General features: G+C 39.4%; 1 protein-coding gene across 1 annotated transcript; it reads right to left on the minus strand.

Moving 5' to 3' along the window:
• Nucleotides 1-2,844: 2,844 nt before the first annotated feature.
• Nucleotides 2,845-22,707, minus strand: kcnj3a (potassium inwardly rectifying channel subfamily J member 3a). Its single transcript, XM_079664964.1, has 3 exons — nt 21,163-22,707; nt 19,920-20,136; nt 2,845-4,698 (listed from the first exon to the last, which is right to left on the minus strand). Exons 1-3 carry the CDS (start codon nt 21,838-21,840, stop codon nt 4,106-4,108), a joined length of 1,488 nt encoding a protein of 495 aa, XP_079521090.1. The 5' UTR covers nt 21,841-22,707; the 3' UTR covers nt 2,845-4,105.
• Nucleotides 22,708-23,159: the final 452 nt, after the last annotated feature.

Raw genomic sequence — 23,159 nt, forward strand, 5'->3', positions numbered from 1 at the left:
AAAAAACGGCATTTCATTCGATCCTCTGCAAAGCAAAAAGTAACCGGCAAGCGCCCGTCGACCGAATGTTAGCTTGGGTTCAGTCTGTGGACAGTTAAGCTAGCCCGCCTACTGATATTTTGAGATGTGCTCCGAAGCGAAAAGAGGTGTTTGAATGACGCTGCGTCGTAGCGCAAGCTACTTATAGGGTGGGTGGATTCCCTGACGTAGACGTCAAGATCACCAGCCAATCAGGATTGGCGTAATGAGATTGATGCTTCTGTTTGCATAGGCGTTGAGGCGCATCCCATAGTGAGACATCGAACGGAGTGTTATGAATGAGAACTATTCATTTTGTAGATGGTAACAAGCGTAGCTATTGTAGTTAAACAGGCTAGATTCCAGAGTTGGTTCTATAACTGTCTTTGACTACGTTTTTAATGTGGTCTACTGCTTATTTCTGAAAGGGCATCTTTTAAGAGGGTCTGTGGCAGAACTTAATGCCCCTCAATTACAAATGTAGAGCTGATTAGATATAGGATTTTAGTACAAACATACAAACAAACAGACAGTCATACAGCAACACACCATCCAAAGATTAATTAATGATTGAACAATCACTGTTAGGGACATGGGGAGACGAAATGTTTTCTCCCTTTTTAAAATGCCATGATCACAGAAATGCATATGATTCATCTGAAATAATAGACCATGATAAAAGGGAAACCCTGCAAACCCTTGTGATGGTGGGAGGACCTTTGTCTTGTTTCGCAGTATGTCCCGCAGTGCAAAGTCACCAACAGCTCGGTCTTATGTTGCACCATTCTTCATGTGTGACGCGTTATGTATCATCCCATCTTGACACTGACACATAGTTGATGTTGTGTGGGAAGTGAGACAAGTCTTCAAACAGCCGGTCAGCATGCCATATTTTATTTTGAATGTTTCCCTCTCATTGTTTTTTATTAACAACAATTATATATATTTGCTAATGTAATAAATGGAAAACTACATCTTTGATTCATTTGTTTGTGGGAATCATTTGGGTTTAAACAAGGTTTTGGAGGGAAATAGAAAATGCTGACATTTCCGAGCTAAATTGTGTTTCATTTATCCTGTAATCAGCAAGCATCGCCAGCTGTTTTCTTTGCCACAGGCTTATTCTGTGTCAGACATTATTTGTAAGGAAACCTGATTATGGAAATTATCAAAACATCTCTGAAAGAATTACATTTTTTATGGATTGTTAACAAGATTTTAAACTCTGAATAACCCTTTTCTTGCCTCCTACTACAATCCTCCCACATCTTACGAATACACTTGAGTCAATATTTTATTATTGAAATGCTATTTCTGTAGATTGGCATTAATGGCCCTGCTCGAAAAACCTCGGGTGTCAAAACCCAAGTGACATCTAGAGCAAAGATCGCCTTGGTGATAAAGGGCAATTGTTTTCTGGCAAAGCAACTGATGATCTAGGCTGGCTTTAAGGGATTTGCACCCAATCTCTAAGGAGTCAAAGGATAATTCCATCTGCAGTTTGGATATTCTGATTGATCCCACGGGTGTATTTGAGAGATTCAGAAGAAATGGCTTTCAATGGATTTCATTGTGTACTGTGTAATACATGAAGAGCAGCAATCCTTACACAGGGTATAATCAAAATAATGAAAGCATAAGAAGAAAATACTTCCCGCAGTGACTCTGTGTCCAAATGGGATCCTCTTTCTGGCATGTTTAACTCCAGTTTTATAAATAGATCACATTCATATGCAGTCCTGCATGTGTTGTCAATAAGGCAAGATAAACGCACACAAATAAAAAGAGCAATCCATCATGAATACTGTATTTTTCATGTTTTTGAAAAAAGGTTTGCAGACTATACCATTGAGTCTAAAAAGAGACAATCTTCTACATCTCTGCCCCTGAGATTACTGACAGGGTTTTGGTCCAGTTATCTATTATAGCATATGTTCAGTTTCAGTCAGCATTGAAAAGTGGAGTTAGCATTCAAGTATATCATTTTTATCAGGGTTTTCTTTTCTCCGTTCACTTTTGTATTTACTTCCTTTGAACAGTTATTCAAATTCAAATTAAGGTATAAAGTGTGCAAAATTGTGAACATGCAAGCATTGTTAATTTTAAAATATGGTGCACATTACCTTTCGAAATAAGAAGAATAACAATACCAGCCAACTGGTTAGCTATATTTAGCATAAACACTGAAAACGTGTGAACAGCTAGCCTGGCTCTGTCCAAAAGTTCAGCTGACTACCAGCCTCTTTAAAGCTTACTGATTTACATATTAAATATGAATTATAAAGATAAAATAATGAAATGTTTTCATTCAACAGGGTTCAACGTGTTTTTATATTTGGTTTCTGGTTCAGATTAAAATAATGGACTGAACAAACTAATTAAAGAAAAAGCTTACAGACATTATGTCTTGTTAAGAGAGCTTAGAAATGCTGGTAGATGGTATTTTTCCCACCTTTGGTCAGTGCCACCTTAGGTGTAAGGTTAAGCTTGCTGGCATCTGGTTGTATCCACTGTTCTTTCAAACCCATCTCTGGGCATGAGGGAAAATTAGTCAATTTCACACATGTCAAAGTATTATTTTTAACTGAACAATCAAAGGTGTTATGTGCACAGTGACGTAAATGAGCTTTGAGTGAAGATCACTTATTATACTGTGGTAGATTAATCCATATAGACCCATGCCAGCTCTCTCTAGGTTACCATGTGGTTGCTCTTCCATCGTTTTGACCACCCCCTGTAATACTTGTAATGTTAATAACATTGTATTGATTTGACCAGGTGAAGCACGTGTTACATCTAGTCAGTAAATCAAGTAGCAAGATGCTAAACAGTTAGGTTAGATCTTTATTCCTGAAGAGATTGGGTATCATACAATGTCTTTGATGCATTTAGAGAAAACCAGATTTCATGGCATGGATTCAGTAAACAGAATGAATATGGGGCTGTGGTATACCCTGTGGCTATATAAAGATTATAGTCATTATACTATTATTGCTTTCATCACAGAGGAGGGAGATTATGGGCCCTTAAGACAAAGGTTATGATTTCCTTATGGGCCCAACTCTAAATCTAACCAGTAACACCTAAGTTGAAAATCTAATGGAGTGTCCTAAATGACCACACAGGCCTAATGAATATTAAGATAATTCTGTTATATAATAAAAGTAATGATGTTCTGAACTACTGTCCTAAGAAATTCATTCATGACAAATTGCCCATAAATGTTTTCTATTATCACAGGGAATTAAAAACTGATTGCTTTGTGCTTATCAAGAAAAAGTATTGACTCTTTCAACTTAAGTGTTACTTTAATAAGCAAGTGGAAATTGCGTAGCATTGCGCCTAGTTCAGACAGGTCATATGATGCCAATAATGCATTTTCAAATGTTAAATACATCATCTAGCAACATATTCTGGATTTGATCAACTAATAAAGTCATAAAATCGAACATGGTAAAATAGTCTATATAAGAAATACCAAAAATCCAGCTGTGAACAAACATGGAAATGGATACAAGGTAATATAGTTAAGGCTAAACATCTTTGTCTATTACCTTTGTATAGCTAAGTCAATAAGAGGAGCATGCAATCAACATAACATTGCCACAATTTTACAGTAAACAACAAAAGCAATCAACTCAAAACAAATGTATGTGCCTTCAGTTGCCACAAATTAGTATTATGCAATGTAGGTTTTCCACGTCGTAAATCATATGGCTTTGTGCAATTTTTCCACTTTCAGTAAAATCACCAATGAAATTGTTTTTTGTAAAATAATATATCAATAAATATCATGCCAGAAATTATTGAGATTCTGTTCTACATGCGTTGTTTCTTACATGCCAGATTGTGCTAATTGTACATCATCCTAAAAAAAATATCAGAGTTCTTTCGTCATAGCATGTACACTTACATCCAGGGAGAAATGTGCTCAATTCCATCACCCTACTTCATATAAGGTATTTGTGCACATGTTCTACAATTCTTTTAATATAAGAATATTGTCCATTAATAAATTAGGGATAGTACAAGGACTTGGGGTAGGGAAATAAAGGGGAATGGCATACGTTAAAATAGGTTGCCTGCTCTATGTAAAGCGATCAGAATTCATCTTTCGGAGTTTGGGCGGCAGGTGTCCGTCCATCCGGCCCCCCCCTCCCCCAGCCATTCGCTGCAGCTTGGGGGGCAAGTCTGCCACTGACTTACTCATGGGCTCTGACATCTTGGAGGCCTTCCCGCCCAGCTTATCATCAGAGACACCGGGAACAGAGCTGATTCGCTGCAGCTTCATGGGCAGGTCTCCAAAGCTGTAAGTCATCTCTGAGGTGGTGGAGCTCATCCTTAGTAGCTTCTTGGGCAGGCCTTCCCGCCCTGACATCTTCTGGAGCTTGGTGGGCAGCTTGCAGGTGCTGTCATTGTCCTCCAGGGTCTCCAGGCAGTCCAGAGAGCTGTTCTTCTCCCCGCTGTTGCACAGGGACGGAGCCATGAGGGGCGAGGAGAGAAGCAGAGCCTCCTCCGCCTCCTTCACACTGTACGGAGGGGTGGACACCTCGAACGTGGCGTGGAACTGAGAGTAGTCCACCTTAAAGAAACCTTCCTCCAAGGAGATAACCGGGTAGAAGCGGTGTCCCCACAGAACCTCGTCCTCGGTGTAAGATGTCCTCGCTTGGCAGGTCATACCTGTCAAAAAGAGAAAAAACATGAAGAAAAGATAATTATGCAAGATAAATGGGGTGAAGCCTGCGAGCTAGTTCAGGCAGTCAACTAGAGCACCAATGATACATTAACACGTGGCACACCTCGTCCCTCTTACAACCACCCAAACACATTCTCCTAAACATGCCGCTCTATTTAAGCTGCCAGGTCTTCCTGCCTCCGCCTCGCTATGCTGCTGCTGCTGCTGTGTTCACTTGCTATTGCTATGTTCATGTTCCTGCTGCTGTGTTTCATGTTGCTGCTACTTGCCTGCCCCACCACCACCCCAGCTTCCACCTGTAGGCTCGGGGGATAGTTATCTAATCATCACTCAATGTTCTTTATAAATCTGTGGAGTGGCGAGGCACGAGCCTAGACGCCAAACTCAAACTATATGCTGCTTATAATAAACATATTAAGAACACGTGAGTTGTCTGACTGAAATGTCATTCTGCCACAGCCAAACACAGTAAAGTGGAATATTTTTAGTTGAAACGTTTCATGATGAATCCGGTCAACAACAGAGCTTTGATTTAATGATATGCTTGGCACCGTTCCATAAGAATCAACAGCATGGTATTCACCAGGATTCTTGTAATTTTCACATCACAAAGCAAATAATATTGCAAACAAAAGTGCCTCAATCAATAAGTACTTAATGCATAACAAAGCCAGCTGCCTGAATAGAAAGCTTAATTGATTTTTTCAGTTTCCAAACATGATGTTTATCAGCAATTTCCAGCTTAACCTGAAAGATAATTAAAGGAGAGTTATTTGCTGTTTGCGTTTTATAAGAATACTGTGGCTTAATATTTAATCAAAAATAATAAGACCATAGTTTTTTTTGTATTACTGTTCATAAGAAACTGCCAATGCAGTTGAACATTTGATATCAATGTATATTAAAAGTAGCTTTTCTTTTTCTTTTTTTTCATTAATGCATAAAAAACAGTTCGATACTGACCCCCAAGACAGCAGGAACAACAGAAACAGCTACCAGTAAAAGAAACCGATCTTCTCCAGCACCTCTTATGGTACTTAACATTTCAGTCCACACCTTAAGTAGCTCCAAAAGATGGAGGATTAAGATAATCAAATTACAGAAACCCACAGGAGGAATGGCTGCAGGCGAAAGCTTCAGGAGGTCTAGCCCACACTGAAGTTGCTTTGGAGACTTCTGACACAAGGAAAGAAATCCAATTTAATCAAAAACACAAAAGGTTACATGAAGAATCTGTTTCACAACAATTTAGAAAAGCCAAAAGGCGGCTGACTTGTTAGATTAGGTCATTTCAAGAATACAAATTAAAAGAGGAATATCCTATTTAGTGATTATTATGCTCTGCAAATTAAACATAGCAGAATATGATAAACTTAGAGCAAATGTTCACAGGGGACTCTGAATTAAATCCCTGCTTAAAAACTCCCCTTGCGTTCTCAGAAACAAATTGATGCAATTAGCAAAATCAGGAGTTTTGAATTAGTAATCAACATTTTTTTTTATGTTATTGGATGCTTATTAGTGATTACTCATCAGCACTATTAAGCATCCGCTATCATAGCTCTGCATTATATTATACTACACTACACACAGCAAAGCCCCATTCATCTTGGCATAGTTAATATTCTGCCGAAAAAACGACTTATTTCTCAATGAGAGTGAGCATAGAACATCTATAATTAGGTTTACATCTGAAACAAAACACTAAATTGGTTATATCAGTAAAAACAAAAGCCCTAATTTTAGCACAGAGGAATGTCTGGGGGCACTCGTGTTAAGACTTGTTGAAATCCATTAGGAAATCAGCGACGGCAGTGGGTTATTATCACATGTTTTAATTACCAGCTTAATATTGTTCTAGCAGCGACAGTTGGCTCCAAACTAAGACGTAGCCTTGGTTCACAGCGAGACACCGCTGCTGATGCCAGGATGTCATCATCGAAACTGGAGGCATCTGTGATTCTGCCCGATTCCCAAGGTCATAAAATAATTCACTGATAACAGCTCTGTACACAATCACAGATGTGCGAGAGACTGAACATCAAATGCGTTTGGGGTATTCAAGTATTACTTCTGCACTGTCGCTTCTGAGTCCCGGAGCCTTCAGGCATATGGAAGAGTGCTGCAGTGAAGCGGGCAAAGCTAATGAGAACTTTAGGGCCAAAGCGAGGAGAGTTAAGTGTGAACGGAAATCATTTTTTTCCGCATTGTGAGCCTTTTAAAACTGCCTCCAGCAAAAACATAGTCACCATTTTGATCATCAACAGGCTTTCTGAGGAAACTGTGATGTTAAATGCTCTCTGTTTTGGTTTTGTAAGAGCTATTAATCACCACCAGAAGTCAGCAGTATAGCGGCTCACTGAAAAGTAGTGGATGCTGCGATGTTAACTGGACATCGATACAGTAAACACAAGACGAGGACATGAGTAGTAACTTCACTGGTGCATGCTAAGGTAAGAGGTTGGAACAAGTGAAATGAAATTGTGCCTGAGGCAAAAGGTTGCTTCAGCAATACTCAAATAGCACCATATATCATCTATTAATAATGCGCCATTGTTCCTGCAGATGTTGTAGGAGTTACTGAAAGACCTCAGTCTCTGGAAAAACATGAACCCTGCTGGCCAGGGGCTGAATCCCTTCTCTACAGCCACTCAAACCCACACACAAAATGTAGAACAAAAAGTCTCCCTCATGTGGCTAGTCTAATTAACTATTCCCTTCTTCAAAAACTAACAACGGCACTAGACTTAATCATGGCCGTTAATGCATTTCATTTCCATAAATTATTCAAGTACTGATGCCTGAGTCGTTGCATAATTACAGACACGATTGCGACACATATGTAGAATTGTGTTGATAAAGACCAGCTGTTCTGCAACACCCACTTTCATACGGCACGCAGTAACACAGACACAGTTAGGGGAACAAACTCTGTGACTTGACTTTCTTTCAGGACACGACACAGTTCGTATCGTTATGGAAACTGACACATTATGTGGAGAAACATGTTAGGCAGAGACCCCAATATCAAGTTACAGATAAACAGCTACAAATAGTACGAGTATAAATCATTCAAACCAGTTTTTCAATTTCCCCCAGTTACTGAATTTATTCCTGAAAATAGGAATCCAGTGAAAATAGGATACACACAGCGGAGTGTATTTCGTATTACTGGTGGTAAAGGCTTATGTAACTCGAAAATACACGCCTGAGAATCAGTGTTTCTATGGAAACAAAACTGTAGGAATGTGTGCATGCGACAGCCATAAACCTCTTCACTGTTGAGTTTGGTCAAACTATCAGTGACAACACACAAGAAAAGTCTCTCTCCTGGAATACGACATCCCAACTGCTCCAAATTGATTTTTCCATTTAGGGCAGGGTCAAATCATCCATATGGCTCCAGAGTCTGAGCAAAATGGTTTTACAGTCTCTGAAACGACCTTTTACAACACAAGAGGTAAATCATATACTTCTCATCAGTGAAGGCAGGAGCTCATATTACAAAGTCATCTTTATTAAAGCACAGAACGATTTTCTCTTCCTCTGTCATCCATCACTCTAACAGTTTATTGTTTTATATCTGTGTCCATCTTACCGCATTCGGTATCATATCAGCATTGAGTCATAAAAACACACACACACAAAGCAAAGGAAAAACAATAATTCATCTGATCCCTGCTGATGTTTGCCGCTGAGACAAGGCACTGTAGGACATCACAGCAGTGAGAAGGAAACACCTTGGATGTGATGTGCAGTGTTTTCACAGCCAGTTAAAGGTGTCCGTTACATGTTAACGTATGTCAAAAAGTGAAACCAAACAAACACTCACACAGCATCAGACTGTTTTTATGTACTCCCTTTTTTCATACTCAGTAGAAAACAGCTATATTCACATTAGAAAATATTTTTTTTAATTCACAAAAATGTAATCTGAATTCATTGGGATCTAATCAATGATTTGTTAGTGTCTGTTTCAGTTATCAGTTCATCTACCTTTATTATATAATAGTAACAAAATATGAATATTTTTAAATAAAACTTAAAAGGGGAACATACAAAATGTAAAAGCAATTTAACACATAAGCAGAATTATTCATTCTTCAAATCCTTAACAACAACAACAACAACAACAACAACAGAAATACAGACACTAGCCGTACTCGGGTTAATACGAGGGCAGAAGAAACCAGGAGGGGAAAACATCAGTCGAATCGAAAAGATAATTCCTCATTCAGCCCATTAGGATAGATATTTGTAAGATCCATTACACTTCTAATTTCAGTAAATGGTTATCTGTTCCCCTCTGTGACTCACTATAAGCCAATACCAATACATTTCAAATCCTCAATGGAGTGGCCCTACTCAATAAAGTGATGCACAATGAGACTCTGTAGCAGCCTCTCACATTATCTAGTAGGGTTCTTGTTATTTTACCAATATGATAATGGGTTTCATGGTCAAATAAACACACTGTTTTGTTTTATAAATTGTGTTGCAGAAGGGACATGCGCAGACATTTTGAGGGCCTGTATGTCCAACCTGAAACCAGGTCATCCTTCAGAAAATGTAATGGTTTGATAGCCAGCAACTTCACTGTTCTGAATCCCTCTCATCAGCATAATTTCAAGCTCCAGCAGGAGCGAAAAAGCTCTGAACAAACCTACAGTATACAACCTGCCCAGCACCGAACAGCCGACACACAGTTAGCGACTAGTTTGTGAACATAGTGGAACATTTAGCAGATAAAGAAATAGTTATTTCTTCTCAAGAGTTGCTGTAGACCTTCAGACCTTAACAAAGCTAAATAAAGACAGTAAACTGTGGACTTACATTTCCCAAGGGGCCAGAAACATACGGACTGAATGCTTCAGTCGCTCTGCGTCTGATGGAGAGACAATTACCCAACCGCTTGCTAACTCATTTGCTTACAGCTTGTTGCACTGCACCAAAATGTTCAAACACATCAAATGATATGTTATAAGTTACAGTTACTTGAATATAAAACAAAAACATATGTAATGATGGATTAATATATATTTGAATGGAACAGACCTCTCCAGGCTTAAGTCTGTTCATGCTTCAAGATAGTTTAGAGATTTCCATTTTGCATTCAAATGTAATTGTTAATGATATTATAACACAAACAAACAGAGGAAGAAAAATATGTTTATTGGCATGTTGATCAATTGTATATTTTTACAAAAGTAACCCTATTACCCTTCCAACTAAGCAAAAAAGAAAAAAAATACCATGCATGCCATGGATTAATAGTCATCTTAAATTCCACACACCGTAATAATGCAACGATATGTAAAGGCAACACAAAAAGAAAATAAATATTGCAAAATTGCTAATAATGTGATCTGTCAAGAGCTGTTCAGTGACATGCCTTCAGTATAAAAGGTTGAGGGTTATATGATATTTTCTGACTGGCCAATGCAAATCTTAATCCCACAAATGTGAAATCCCTTCAGAAGTCCTTCATCGCTGAACTTCACCAGGCAGTTTACTGCTTTCAAAGTGTATGAAATATCCATGTGACAGCATGAGCGGCATTAGAATAATCCTCTGCTGAATCCACGAATTCAAGACGGATGTAAAAAAAAGCGTCTCCTTAAAGGTATATTTCAGAGAGAAATACCAGAGAATCATAGCAACATTTTCTGCATCCATGTGAGCAGGTGTGTCACATGATGAGATTTGTTTTCTGCCATCTCAGCAACATTCATGTTTTCTTTTCCAGGCGTAAACAAAATAAGAAAAAATAATTGAATTTTAACAAAAAATAAGTGGACTTTGGAAAAGGCTCTATAGCACTGAGATAGTCTGTCTGAAGATTACAGGTATCTGCACTGTACGGTATATTGGGCAATATTTCACTCCCAGCTAATTCCATTAGGGATTGGGGCGGAGGCCAAGTCGTAGGAAGTATCAAGAATAAACTTTGAGATGTAGATACCCAAAAGCCATCTCAGCTTGAGACTCTATATAAATGCACTTTCCCTTGATAACACAGAGCGGGCTGCCTCTCTGGTCTAACAAAGTGAAGCAGCCGTGCAGTCAGCAGAGTGACAGCCAAGATAAAAATGGGTTCTTTGGGGGCTGGAATAAGAAAGTACTGTAAACTGGGAGGCAGCCTGCCAGCTTTGCTCGATAGAAGTTAAAAAGAAAACAGCCAAAGTGTTATTCGCACACCCTTGTCTAAAAGAAGCTCATGCAGGTTGTGGAAGGATAATATCCGTTTGGTGCCTGGCTCCGTCAAATTCTCAGCTGCAGATCAGCACTTCACACTGAGGACAGAAAAAACTCAAAGGGCCAACCTGAGAGCAGAGATCTATTTATTGCAGATCTGTCAAAGCATTCAGGCAGAGACTCAATCTAGATTTTTGTTCAGGGTTGATATCAATACTATTATATGATTCATAAATAGAAAGGCACCAAATAAGGGCACATACAAATTAAAATGGATAGATAGATAGATAGATAGATTAAAACTTTTAAATCTTCAAAGGTAGAAGAGAGTATAAACATAATAAAATAATAAAATGAACTAAAATAACAATAAAAACAATGAATGGCAGCAGCAATTCTATGTACATGTCTAAAGCTTAAAGGACTGCATTGTATTTTGTATTTTTAACAGTGAAAATGAAGATTTTATCTCTATGAACTCTCAAATTGAGAAAAACAAAGATGTAGGTTGAAAAGTATTTAGCCAAACTCTCATTTAGTGACAAAATCTAAAATAACCTCCATCTCTCTTTCACTAAGTCACCCTAATGGACACACACACACACACACACACACACACACACACACACACACACACACACACACACACACACACACACACACACACACACACACACACACACACACACACACACACACACACACACACACACACACACACACACACACACACACACACACACACACACACACACACACACACACGCCCACCCACCCCAGTGCTATCAGCAAAGTCCCCTGACAGTCTATCACGGCTGTGGAAACTGCTCAAGTGTTATGTATGAGAGAAATGCTAGCAAAAACAAGCATGAGAATCTGGACGCTTCTCACACAGAGCTGCGCCACAAAACACCGTCCAAGATTCCTCCTGCTCTCATTGTCGGGCACTCGCTGCGGCCAAGGCTGTCCACGACAAACCTTTGCTGCATCGCTGGGTTGTTAGGAGCAGCAATTAATTCGAGACAATTATCCAGCTCTACATTTTGACAAGCAGGAAGCAGAATTTCCTTTTGTATTTTGTTAACGAGTTGTGCTGAATTTAGTACTGGAAAATGTAACGTTTAACGGTCTCTTTCTAGTTTGGTTTATCAAAGATGATTAGTTACTATTAAAATGTTGCAGAGGAGAGACCAGACTGTACCTATAATAGTTAAAAAATGTAAAAGTCTAATCTTGAAATAGATACTGCTTTTGTGGACACAAGTTCCGTCTGATTATCTGTTTCTATGGTGACCACCATCAAGTGGTAAAGAAATCGAGAAATAGACGAGCTTTCAGTGACCTGCTCTTCAGAGTTTGACTTTTCAAATAAGACAGAAACGTCCCCTCCCTCCGTTAAAATACTGTTTTCATGTGTGATCAATTTGTGAAGGTGGCCCCCAGTTGTTTTCAGCTCTGATGTTTATTCCATGCATACAGCACCGGCTGAGCAATGACAACAAGGAGGAAGCTGATTGAGGGAAAAGCAGGGGAAGTGCACTGATGTGGGGGAGGGGAGAGCCTGGATGCTGAGGCAATTGCTTGAATGTGGAGGCTGTTGGAATGGGAAGGAAGGAAAGGATATAGGAGCAGGGTCTGCCAACCATCTCCACACAGGGTGGGGAGTCAGGCAGGCTACAGGAACATATGGCTGTAGGCCATTTACACAGCCAGGAGAGCACATATTAGCAAGTGAAGGCAATTTCAATACTGCCGTAAAGGGAACCAATCGAGCAAAACTGCATTTGATGGATTTCCTTTAGGCCAAACAACCACTATAGGTCACATAGGAAGAATCCTACTGCGGGGGGCGTCCAAATCTAATGGGGCTATGAATGATTTTCTCCTTATTATGTATTGAATGCAGAAATGATCAGAAAACCATTTTCTTCTCATTTAAACGGACATGAGAGTGAGTGAGGGCTGTAATCTCACATTGATCTCAGCTATTAAATCTACTTAAGTCATGAGGAGGAGTTACAGCAGAGAGGAAGGGGGAGCACAAAAGAGAGATTTTGAAGCCTTCAAGAGATCTTAGACTTAGGTGGTGTTTAAGAGGAATACCTCTCCGGTGAGAAACCAGCCCTATTGTTTCTCAAGTTATTCACTTGAGCTTAAGATACAATTATTCCAGTCAAAAGCATGTCTGAGTGGCAAAAACGGAAAGAAATGATTCCCAGACAAGGGTCTTACTAGAAGACAAGCTTAGAACAACATGTTCGTGTGGCTTTGATGTGGCTCCCAGTTTAGGCTGCAGGATTGATTTACCTGCACTTCAGGGACAGTCACAGCCCAACCAATCAATGCTGCCATTGACGAACACAATAAGTGCATCACAACCTTCCAAATAACCTCTTACACCAGTGGACCCACAATATTATCTTGATTATGGACATGTAACACTTTGCCCAAAGGATTCATCCTTAATCTACTATAGACACGGAGGTCTACAGTGTGTGTTGTTAATTGCTGAAAGGTTTCCTTCTCACAATAGCATCCCTACTGAGATGTGGGAAACCAACATGCAGTCCATCTTTTCTAAGAGTCATTGTTGATAAATGCATTTCTGGTGCTTTCGTCAAAACAGTTCATCCCAGATCTGCCACAACACCTCCTCTGCCAATGATTTATTGCCATCCAACCCAGACTTGACAAATCCCTAAAGACACAATTACTGTGCTCCCCCTTGGGAAGCCAGCACAGTTCACCTAAAAGGGATAATGAATCCACGATGTCATAGCCGGTTCGCTGCATTGCCCATTATGAGGAGTTCATCCCCAGTGCAATTACAGTAGAGATAAGAGGTAAATCTAACAGATGCATTTCTGGATTACACTTGTTTGTTTTTCTAAAATTAGTAAAGCTAATTTCAGCATTATTCGAATCAGCATGCGAGCTAAATCGAGCTGCAGATAGTAATTGGTTGATCAAGCAATGCCAATATACAGGGAGTAGACCAAGTATTATAAACACTGAAATAATGTAATAAAATCCAAAAGCATAGCCCCAAATCTTTGGTAAAGCTGATTACATTCAGTTAATTTGTTAACTTTGTGACCTGTGGTCCCTTCCTCATAGGGATTTTAAGGGGGGGGGGGGGGGTTGTTCTTTAATCAGTTGAGTTATTTTGTCAATACTGTATAACCCCAATGTAAAATATATTTAGTATAATGTCTACTACATTATATTACAACACCATGATGGAGATTCCGGAGTTGGTAGAACCAACACCTCTGTTATAGTCTGTCCCATGAAGTGGAACATACTCATTTTGATGGACTATTACAATAGATTGCATTAGATAATATAAAGCTTCAGGCTCTGGAATTGCCAAGCCTCTATCAATTAATCTATTCATTCTGCTTTTTACAGAGAAATCCAATAATGACATATGTAAAAACCTAATAGTGAAAGAAGTATTCAGATAATTGACTCAAGTAAATGCAACAGAATGTAAAATTATTCCATTACAGCTAAAAGTTTAGCCTTTTAGATATTATGTACTTTACCTCGAAGGCTAACATAATATTGTATTCAGGTCCATATGTATCACTACACCTCTTTGTGACACTGCAAACATTAGCCATATTTGTCATGCTGAAATATTTAAGGCAGGTAGTGGCAAATGTCTTGTTGATGAAGGCAAATGAACCAAAAGCATGACATACATTTTAATAAGACATCCAGCACGCGGCTTATCGCAACACAGGTGGAGCTCAGCGGGGACAGCCTCTTCTCTCCTGAGTTCTCACCCTGAGCACATTAGAGTTAATTGGAAACTCCCGCTCTCAGCGTTGACTTCCCCACTGAAACCAATTGAACCCTTTGACCTGCAGGGCTGCGTCAGGGAGCGCGACACCAGCGAGAGAGGAGAGCTGTTGGTGTAATGAATCAGAGTGAATCATGGTCAGTTTCTCCACAGGAAGTCAAAGCCATGGCTCATATCCGGGGTTCACTTGTGCCGGTGTTTGCCTGATCTCTGGGGCTCTGGTGTCAGGTGACCCAAGACGTCCGAGGTTACAGCCTCATACTCGTATGATTGAAACTGTTAGGCCTCGGGCGCATCAGAAAGCTCTCCATTTTCATTTCAATTACTGTTGCCGATGATAAAACTCAGATCGGGCCATGACATTGGCTCTGCTGCTAATCACGAGAAAGAGATGTTTCCAATGAATATGCTGGCTGGCTTTACTACGAGACAGAGTCTGCATCAAAGCAATTATTACTCGTAATTTGATAATATATAACAGAGTTGTTGTTAGGTCAGTTAATTACTTTTATTGATCTCAACTAGCAGTAGTCTCCCTAATGCCTTTTTTTATTAAGTATGAATATATTTGTATCATCAACCAATCTCTATACATCAATGCATATGAATTCAAAATGTAATACTGTCTGCTTCTTTAATATCACACAGGTCGTAACACAGACTTCATTAAAAAGATGCAGCTGCAAAGTTTTGAATATTGAGTGTACAGGTATGCATTTCATTATTCAAATCTGTGCTCTCTACTCACATACAGTACTGCATTTTGCACACATGAATAAACATTACCAGTTGATCCAGTCTATACGCAACTAACCCCCTGCCACCCACACTCATTTAAAATGAGCTGTGAGCTGGGATATTCTATTATTTATTCTATAACGATGAATTATAGGAAAGCATTGTAGCAGTATATGAATAGGCGGGGGCTGACAAATCTTTCAAAACAATCAGAAACAACAGAAGACTTTATTGCAGACGGATCCCTTTTCGTTTTTTTTTGCCATCATTTCCCTCACAATCAAATCAAGAAATATCACGCTGTGTTTCGTTTACAACATGCATCCAGTGCTAAATCATCTACAAACATGGGGAATTATTAGTAAGTTCAGTAGGCGGAGAGCCTTTGCCTTCATTAAAAATGTGCTGTGTCACCTAAAAGACTGAAGTAAAGTCAAACTAAGAAAAAAAAAACGTATTTGCAGCATTTCTGCATTAACAAGAAGGATAATGATACACACATTTGCATGAAAGTCACAGTAAGAAAAATAGCTTTATGCTGATTATACAGTTTATGCTCATGAATTATTGTTTTTGTAGCTAATGAGTGAATTTAAAAACACTTGTGCAAAATCTGCAACCATGTTAGATCCCCAACACTATAACACATTTCAGGAATATACTAATGTGCTGTCCGACCTCTTTCTGCTCTAATATAAATGAGTTCCCAATTAAATAAATCATCCGCTTGTTTTATTAGTTATTATTTCTCTCCTCTGCCTGGTATTAAATTATATAAATACACATTCGATCTTTAGCACACAGAGCTGCATAATTCAGATAGGAGTGTTGTGGTGTAACTGCATTATGTAAAAGCCCAACATTGAGAAGAGATGAATTGTAGTTGCGCTACACGATTGGTTTCCTGGATAGAGGAACCTCAACGTCTGTTTGTGGCAGCTACAGTTTATTTTGGGTTCTCAAGAATCCGCTCCACTGATGAACAGATTGCCTCTGGCTTGGTTTTTAAGCCTTTGCAGGGTTGAACAGTATGAATGGTGTTTATGGGACACGTTCCCTAATTTCTTAATAATCTTAAGATTTGTTGTAGCTTTGAATGGGCAGAATCAAAGACAGGTCATCATTAAGCTGTGTAGTGGTACGGTGAAAATTACCACTATTGATATGTTATTATAAACCAGTTTGCTTGTGAATTATTTTCCACATATTTTAAAATGTCACAGGAGAAAAAACCTTGTTTATAAAACAATTACACAAGCAGCCGTTACCCCGGTAACCCGGTGTTTGGGACGGAGACACCAAGTGAAAGACTGTCAGGAACGGACGGTTTTGAGGCAGCTATGAGCGGAGCGAGAAGTTTGGACACGCCTGTTGATGTGCAGAATAATTAATCAAAATGACACGTTTGATGTGTGCACAACCACTGGGGGTTCTGTGGTTACTTTCACCCAGTCTGTCGCTCGTTGCACAATATTTAATGCATCTGCTGAGCCTAATTGTGGCCTGACAGTGCTGCAGGAATAAATTAGCAGATTTGCACTTCCCTAGTCTTAAAGTCAATGGATTTAGACGCCTAATAATATCTGTGGTTAACACAGGCTGTACCGTTTTGTTCAACATACTTTTTGAATAATTTAAATAATGCATTTGTTTCAGATATTGTCCAGTTTTGCTAAAGCTGACAATGAGGCTTCCTGTTTTGCATTATGTTGATAACATTTTTCCCAGCATTACATTGCCCACAAGTTGCTTATTAATGAGATACCTTGTGGACATGTGTTTATCATAAATATCTCAAAAATAAAATAGAAAGTAACAGAACCAAATGTGTAACTGTAGAATCTAGTTGGCACTTGTTTTTTTACAGATTTAAATTTCTTGTACAGATTTTATATCATCAATTGGTATTAGCTCTAAACACAAACACTTGTTCTTAGTTAATCTGCAGTCATCGATTGTAATTCATTCTAGCAGTGTTCAATTCCTCTTTTATAATCCACCACCTGCCATGCCTGCAATGCACAAATAAAGCAGGGGTAACTCAGCTTGGTATTATTGAGCTGAGATTCACACGCCTGACTTGCACTTTTGCTTGTCAGCCAATGACACTGTAAAAAGTAGATACTTGTTGGGGAGTGATAGGGTTTGCTACTTTTACATTGATTGTTATTGTGTCTGACATTATCCCTGTTGCTGTTGTGAACTCAACCAAAATGGGTTTTTACAAGCTATTTGTTTGTGATTTCTTTTCTTGCAGCTATCCTGTTTTGCAGGGCTAGCAGTCAGGCTGCATGTACAGTACATGAATTGCATTGTGATGTAAAGCCAATTTATCCTCAGCAGCAAAACATCTCCCGCACAGCCACGTTAGAAAGCGAGCTCAATCCCACAAAGCCACAACTGGCCTTATTCCAGATGAAAATATGCTGCTACCAGACTTCCTACATGTCTCATTTGGAAGGTGCATCATACCGAGGTGGTGATCAGAAACACCTTGGGCTCCTATTCAAAAGGAATAAGGAAGAGCGCATACCTTTTGTATACAATGAAGAGGTTGTCAGAGGTTACAGCTAGAATATAACGATCCTTAGCTCCTACGTACCAAGAGACACACTAATCTGTTTTTGTGCATGACGAAAAAAATCACAGTCCAAAATATATTTGAGTCATCTCAAGGAGAAATAAGTTACTATGTACATCATTCTGTCTGTTTTTAGGAAGGAAAAATAGCCCATCACTCTGGACTTTTCATCTGAAGAGGAGAGTATTTTAACTTTCCATAAATATAATAAACAACAACAATCTAGATGTGGGCAGCTTCTTCACTAGTAAACACCAAGCCTTATAAATATTTCATATTTTCCTTTCTCTGCTTTAACACCTGTTCTAGCGAGCACTTCGTGGTACAGTAACGCCTCCGTGTGCTTTTGATATTTCAAAAGAGATCCCCCTTAATACCAGGCGATGTTGTCAAGAAAGAAATTTGATTTCATGTTCAGCATCTCATGTTGGCCTGTTTTATTACTGAAATTGTTTTATGATTCCTATATCATAGGAATGAACAACCTAAGTTTAGGTGCAGTGCTGCAATCCTGAATAGTCAAGGAGAGGTTGCCATGGAAACAGAGTTACATTGGCCAGAAATGAAAGCGTCTGAGGATTTAGACTTTCACTGTACATACATTTTTAACCACAGATTGTTTCGACATCAGCCTCCGAGCAGAAATGTCTGTAAAGTAAAACTGTAAGCATAACAATCCCACAACATGAAACCCCACCATTGTAATTCAAACTGAGATTTTGACTCTTACATATGATACAGTGACTCATCTGTGACAGTAATAATATTAATACCTGCCAACAATATAATGATAACTCTGAATATGCTTACATATAAAAACCAAAGCACAGTAGCACGATTACAATTACTCATAAAAACATGCTGACTGGGAATGATTTGAATTAAAACATGTTCAAACAGTGATCAGCCAAATGTTGTTGAATATACCTCATCTAACGCTATGCCCAGAATGTATTGATACTGTATACTGTAATTATCATCAATGTGCGCATGCTTAAGAATGTATCAAGTCGTATCCGAGTGACATAACTGATGCCTGTCGTAAACTGAAGAATCAGGATGTCAGATACTTCTCAGCTAAAGAGAGACTTTAATAAACTACACTAAATGATCTATTAGGAACTGAGTATCTCTGTTAATTGCTGCCTGCAGTGTCAGCCTCCCTGTCACATCTCCATATGCTGTTTTCCTCCGAACCAGCCTATCAGAACGGCTCCTCTGTTCACTTTAAGACACCGAAGGGGGTCTCCTCACACTACATCAGCTGTGTCAAATAAACGGTTGAATTCAAAATGACCAGAGCGGTGAATTTTACTCAAGGCATAACTCATCCTGTGGAAATGGAATTCCCTAATTCCAAAGGGACCTTAGAAAGCAAATTAGTATCCCCTCTGAGAATACCCGCCACCAGGTAAGTGCTATACCGGCACAAAGGCATAAGAATGGAAATGTTTCGGATGAGAAAAATAAAATATACATAACCTTTAACTGAACCTGCTGGAGTTTGAAAGTGTTCAATGGCTCCTTTTTAACTTAAAACGTGGCTCTCTTTTTTTTAAAACCCAGAAGGTGTTTTACTGTATGGATTTCAAACAATTATCTTTGATGGATTAGGCTAACACTGCCATTACAACCTTGTCGCAGAAACACAAATCAATAAAATGCAATAAAGGGGTCAATATCAAGTCTTTGGATGTCAGCTATTAACACCTATGATAGAGCTCAATATTATTTATGAGATGTGTTGCAGGAATAGATATTGAAGCAGCTCAAAAATATCTTCAGCAATTGTGCATTTAGCCTGCGGCCACAACATGCAGGATAACAAGCTCACATTTCCAACAGCAGGCCTGTAATTAAAATTCATGTTGGTGGTTACTCACCTGTAGTCTCTACTATTCCTTCTAGTATCACCACAATTTCAAACTGCTCCGTTTGCATGGACCTTTGGGAGAGGTCGTAGAAGGGGCTTTTGGTGTCAATCACATGGCAGATCGTGAGTGGTGAGACGAGGAAGAGCTGGTCTGCCCCAGTGCTGAAACCCACGTCCAGCTCCAACTGATCCAGCGGAAGAAACTCGCCCTCGGGCGTCTGGCGAGACTAAGGAAGCGTACAGGAAGAGACAGAGACAGAGATGTTTGGTGGGGGAAGGAAGGGGAAAGACAGACTTATCTACAGCACACCATAGCCTTTGGTGGAGCTGTTCACATTGTATACTGTATGCAATCTGAGGAACCGATCATCAGTCTCATCAGAACGGAAAAAATTGCTATACGTTTTTCAAATGAAATCTAAAGAGGCATCTATACAGCAAGAACATATATCAGCAAGTTATGTGATGTAACGCTGGGACCTAAAATGTGTCATATTTTAAACAAAACACAACATCAACTGGTTTAATTTATTTCTTGATACTGCTGGACTAGCCTTATACTCAGCAGCTCTGTTAGGACGTAAACTACAATCTTTATGAGAAAATAAAATAATAATTTGCTAAAATGGCTACAGTATTTGGTCAACCGATTGTATACTTACCTTGAACTTTGTGAGAGCTTACATTTAATTCCCTACTGCATATGAAAGCATGATAATTGGTGAATCTTTGTTTTGTAAAGCATTACAAAAAAATAACATATAGATTTATGATTGACGTTTTAATAACCAGGTGTTGGACAGCAGGGTTAACAATACATTTAATTATTCTAATAAGGCACAGCAGCCAGTTACCCAAGATTGTAACACACTGTCACTGTTAAACAGTTTAAAATAATTGTATGAACAAAAGGTTCTTCTCAAGATCTGGTAAAGGGACATTAAGACCTCTTGGCATATTTAATGGGTTATATTCTGCAATTAGTTATGCAAAATGTGCACATTGTAAAAATGAATAAGTGGTCTTCTGTGCTTTGGTCAAGCATAGGTAATGGTCTATCTTTTGTATCATTGTGGTCTATGAAGCTTTGTCTGATAAATGCATCATGACTTCCTGTTAGAGCAGGTTTAAATGCCAGTGTGTAGGCCTTTAAGCATCAGTTTTCTAAAAATAAAAAACATGGACTTGGCCATGACAAACAATTGGAATAGAACTACATTCGCTGCCGGCCAACTAAATGTAGCATGACTTACTTTCAGCAATTTGCAGCGGATCTGTGCAGAAACCATATGGCTGTTACGCAGGTTGCCGACCCTGAACATGAGAGTTAGTTTTCCATCTCGCATAGATATGGCAGCATGTTCACTAAACATCAAAGTCTCGGCCCTTTTCTTTGGCTGAGACATCTTGATAAACATGCAGCCGATCAAGAAGGCATCGACGATCGATCCGAGGATCGACTGGAAAAGAAAGAGAATGATCCCCTCGGGACATTTGTCTGTGATGTATCTGTAGCCATATCCTATCGTGGCCTCGGTCTCTATGAAGAAGAGAAAGGCTGAGGGAAAGTTATAGACATTGGCCACACATGGAGTGTACTTGTCATTGTGGGCTCTATTGAGGTCTCCTCGGATGTATGCGATGCACCACCACATAGAGGCCATGAAGAGCCAAGCGACTGTGTAGGTGAGGATGAAAATAAATAGATTCCAGCGCCATTTCAGATCTACTAGTGTTGTGAATAAGTCTGAGAGGTATCTGCTGGTTTCACCACCCAGGTTCCCATGCTGGACGTTACATCGCCCGTTCTTGTCCACGAACCGCTGCCTCTTCCTCTTTTTCTCTGGGGGAGGCTGATTGAATCCAGACCCGCTAGATGAGGTGTTCACTACCTGATAATCGTCCCCAAATTTCTTTCGAAGTGCAGACATACTACGATGACAGCAGCGAAAGAAACAACAAAGGATTCAATGATATAAAAAAAAGTCTGGGTTGTAGGCGAGTTGCTGCAGTCGTTAATGCCCGTGCGCAATGTCTCCTCTTTGGAAATAAGGCGATAAAAGTGCGCTGTTTTCTCCCCGTTTAGTCTTGCACCGTCCTTTTTCGCCACACGCTACTGTTGCTACACTCTACAGCCATGAAATATCAATATTATATGAGTAGTTTACGAACCCCAAAAAATAAGCCATATGCAAAAAAAATAGGCGACGCACGGGATAAGGTATCCAAACGCGCCAGTCGCAGTCCAGGTTGTACAGGTTTATCAGTTGCTGCGTCGTGGATTACTCATCGCCCGTGAAGGTTGGGGCTATATCGACCTGATCAAAACTGTACTCACAGAGTAAGTTTTCACTTGAAAGTTCAAAATCCTTAAACGGCCCATAAAACAGCAATATCTCTGCGTAATTATTCTCTGAAAACTGTTCCCAGGATGAAACGTCTCCGTGCGCACTTGCGTCTGTGTTGGAGATTGTTCGGTTTCCAGCCCTTCCTTTTTGATCTGTATACATAGGAGAGGGATTGCATCCAAGCATATGAGTGTAAAAAATGACGAGATGGAGGAAGAAAATCACTGTCCCACTGTCGTCATTTTTGGCTGCGCGCATCGACGCTGTTTGCCAGGCTCTTTTCAGGCACCTTTTCCGTTCTCTTAGTTAAATGTCGGCTGGATTCTCATGGTTCAATGGTAGAGATCCACCAGATGCTCCTTTGGCTGCTTAGATCCTTCTTTCCTGTCGATTTGTGAGCGGTTCCTGCGCACTTCCACGTTTCCAGTGATGCACTCACTGTTGCCTAGTGGTACAACAGTAAAAAGACAGACAATTTGGAGGAGGAGGGAAAGGGTTCGCCTGATTTGACAGTTTTTGATGATCAAATATGTTGAACTGCAGCCAATGTCATGATTGCTTTCAACTAATGACACTGGACACCACATTTAGCTTTTAACAAGACAATAAACAGGCATCTGACTATGTGTTGCATTATCAAATAAAGACAATTGTAAAAACGGTAATAATACAAATAATAGAGCCATGTGGTGGATGTGCAAAATAGTGTATTTTAAACCTTTATCACAATGTTGCAATGCCACTGCTTTGATGCATCCTAATTTAATAATTTTGAACATATGTATTTCTATTATTCCCCTTTTATCGTCTCCAATTCAGTTCAAACAAAGTCTTTCCATCTGTAGTGGACATTTATAAATGCACTTTTGTTTACCAGCTGTCTTTGACACCTGTTCTAACAG

This window comes from Notothenia rossii (genome assembly GCF_949606895.1).
Source record: "Notothenia rossii genome assembly, chromosome: 2".
Classification (NCBI taxonomy): domain Eukaryota; kingdom Metazoa; phylum Chordata; class Actinopteri; order Perciformes; family Nototheniidae; genus Notothenia; species Notothenia rossii.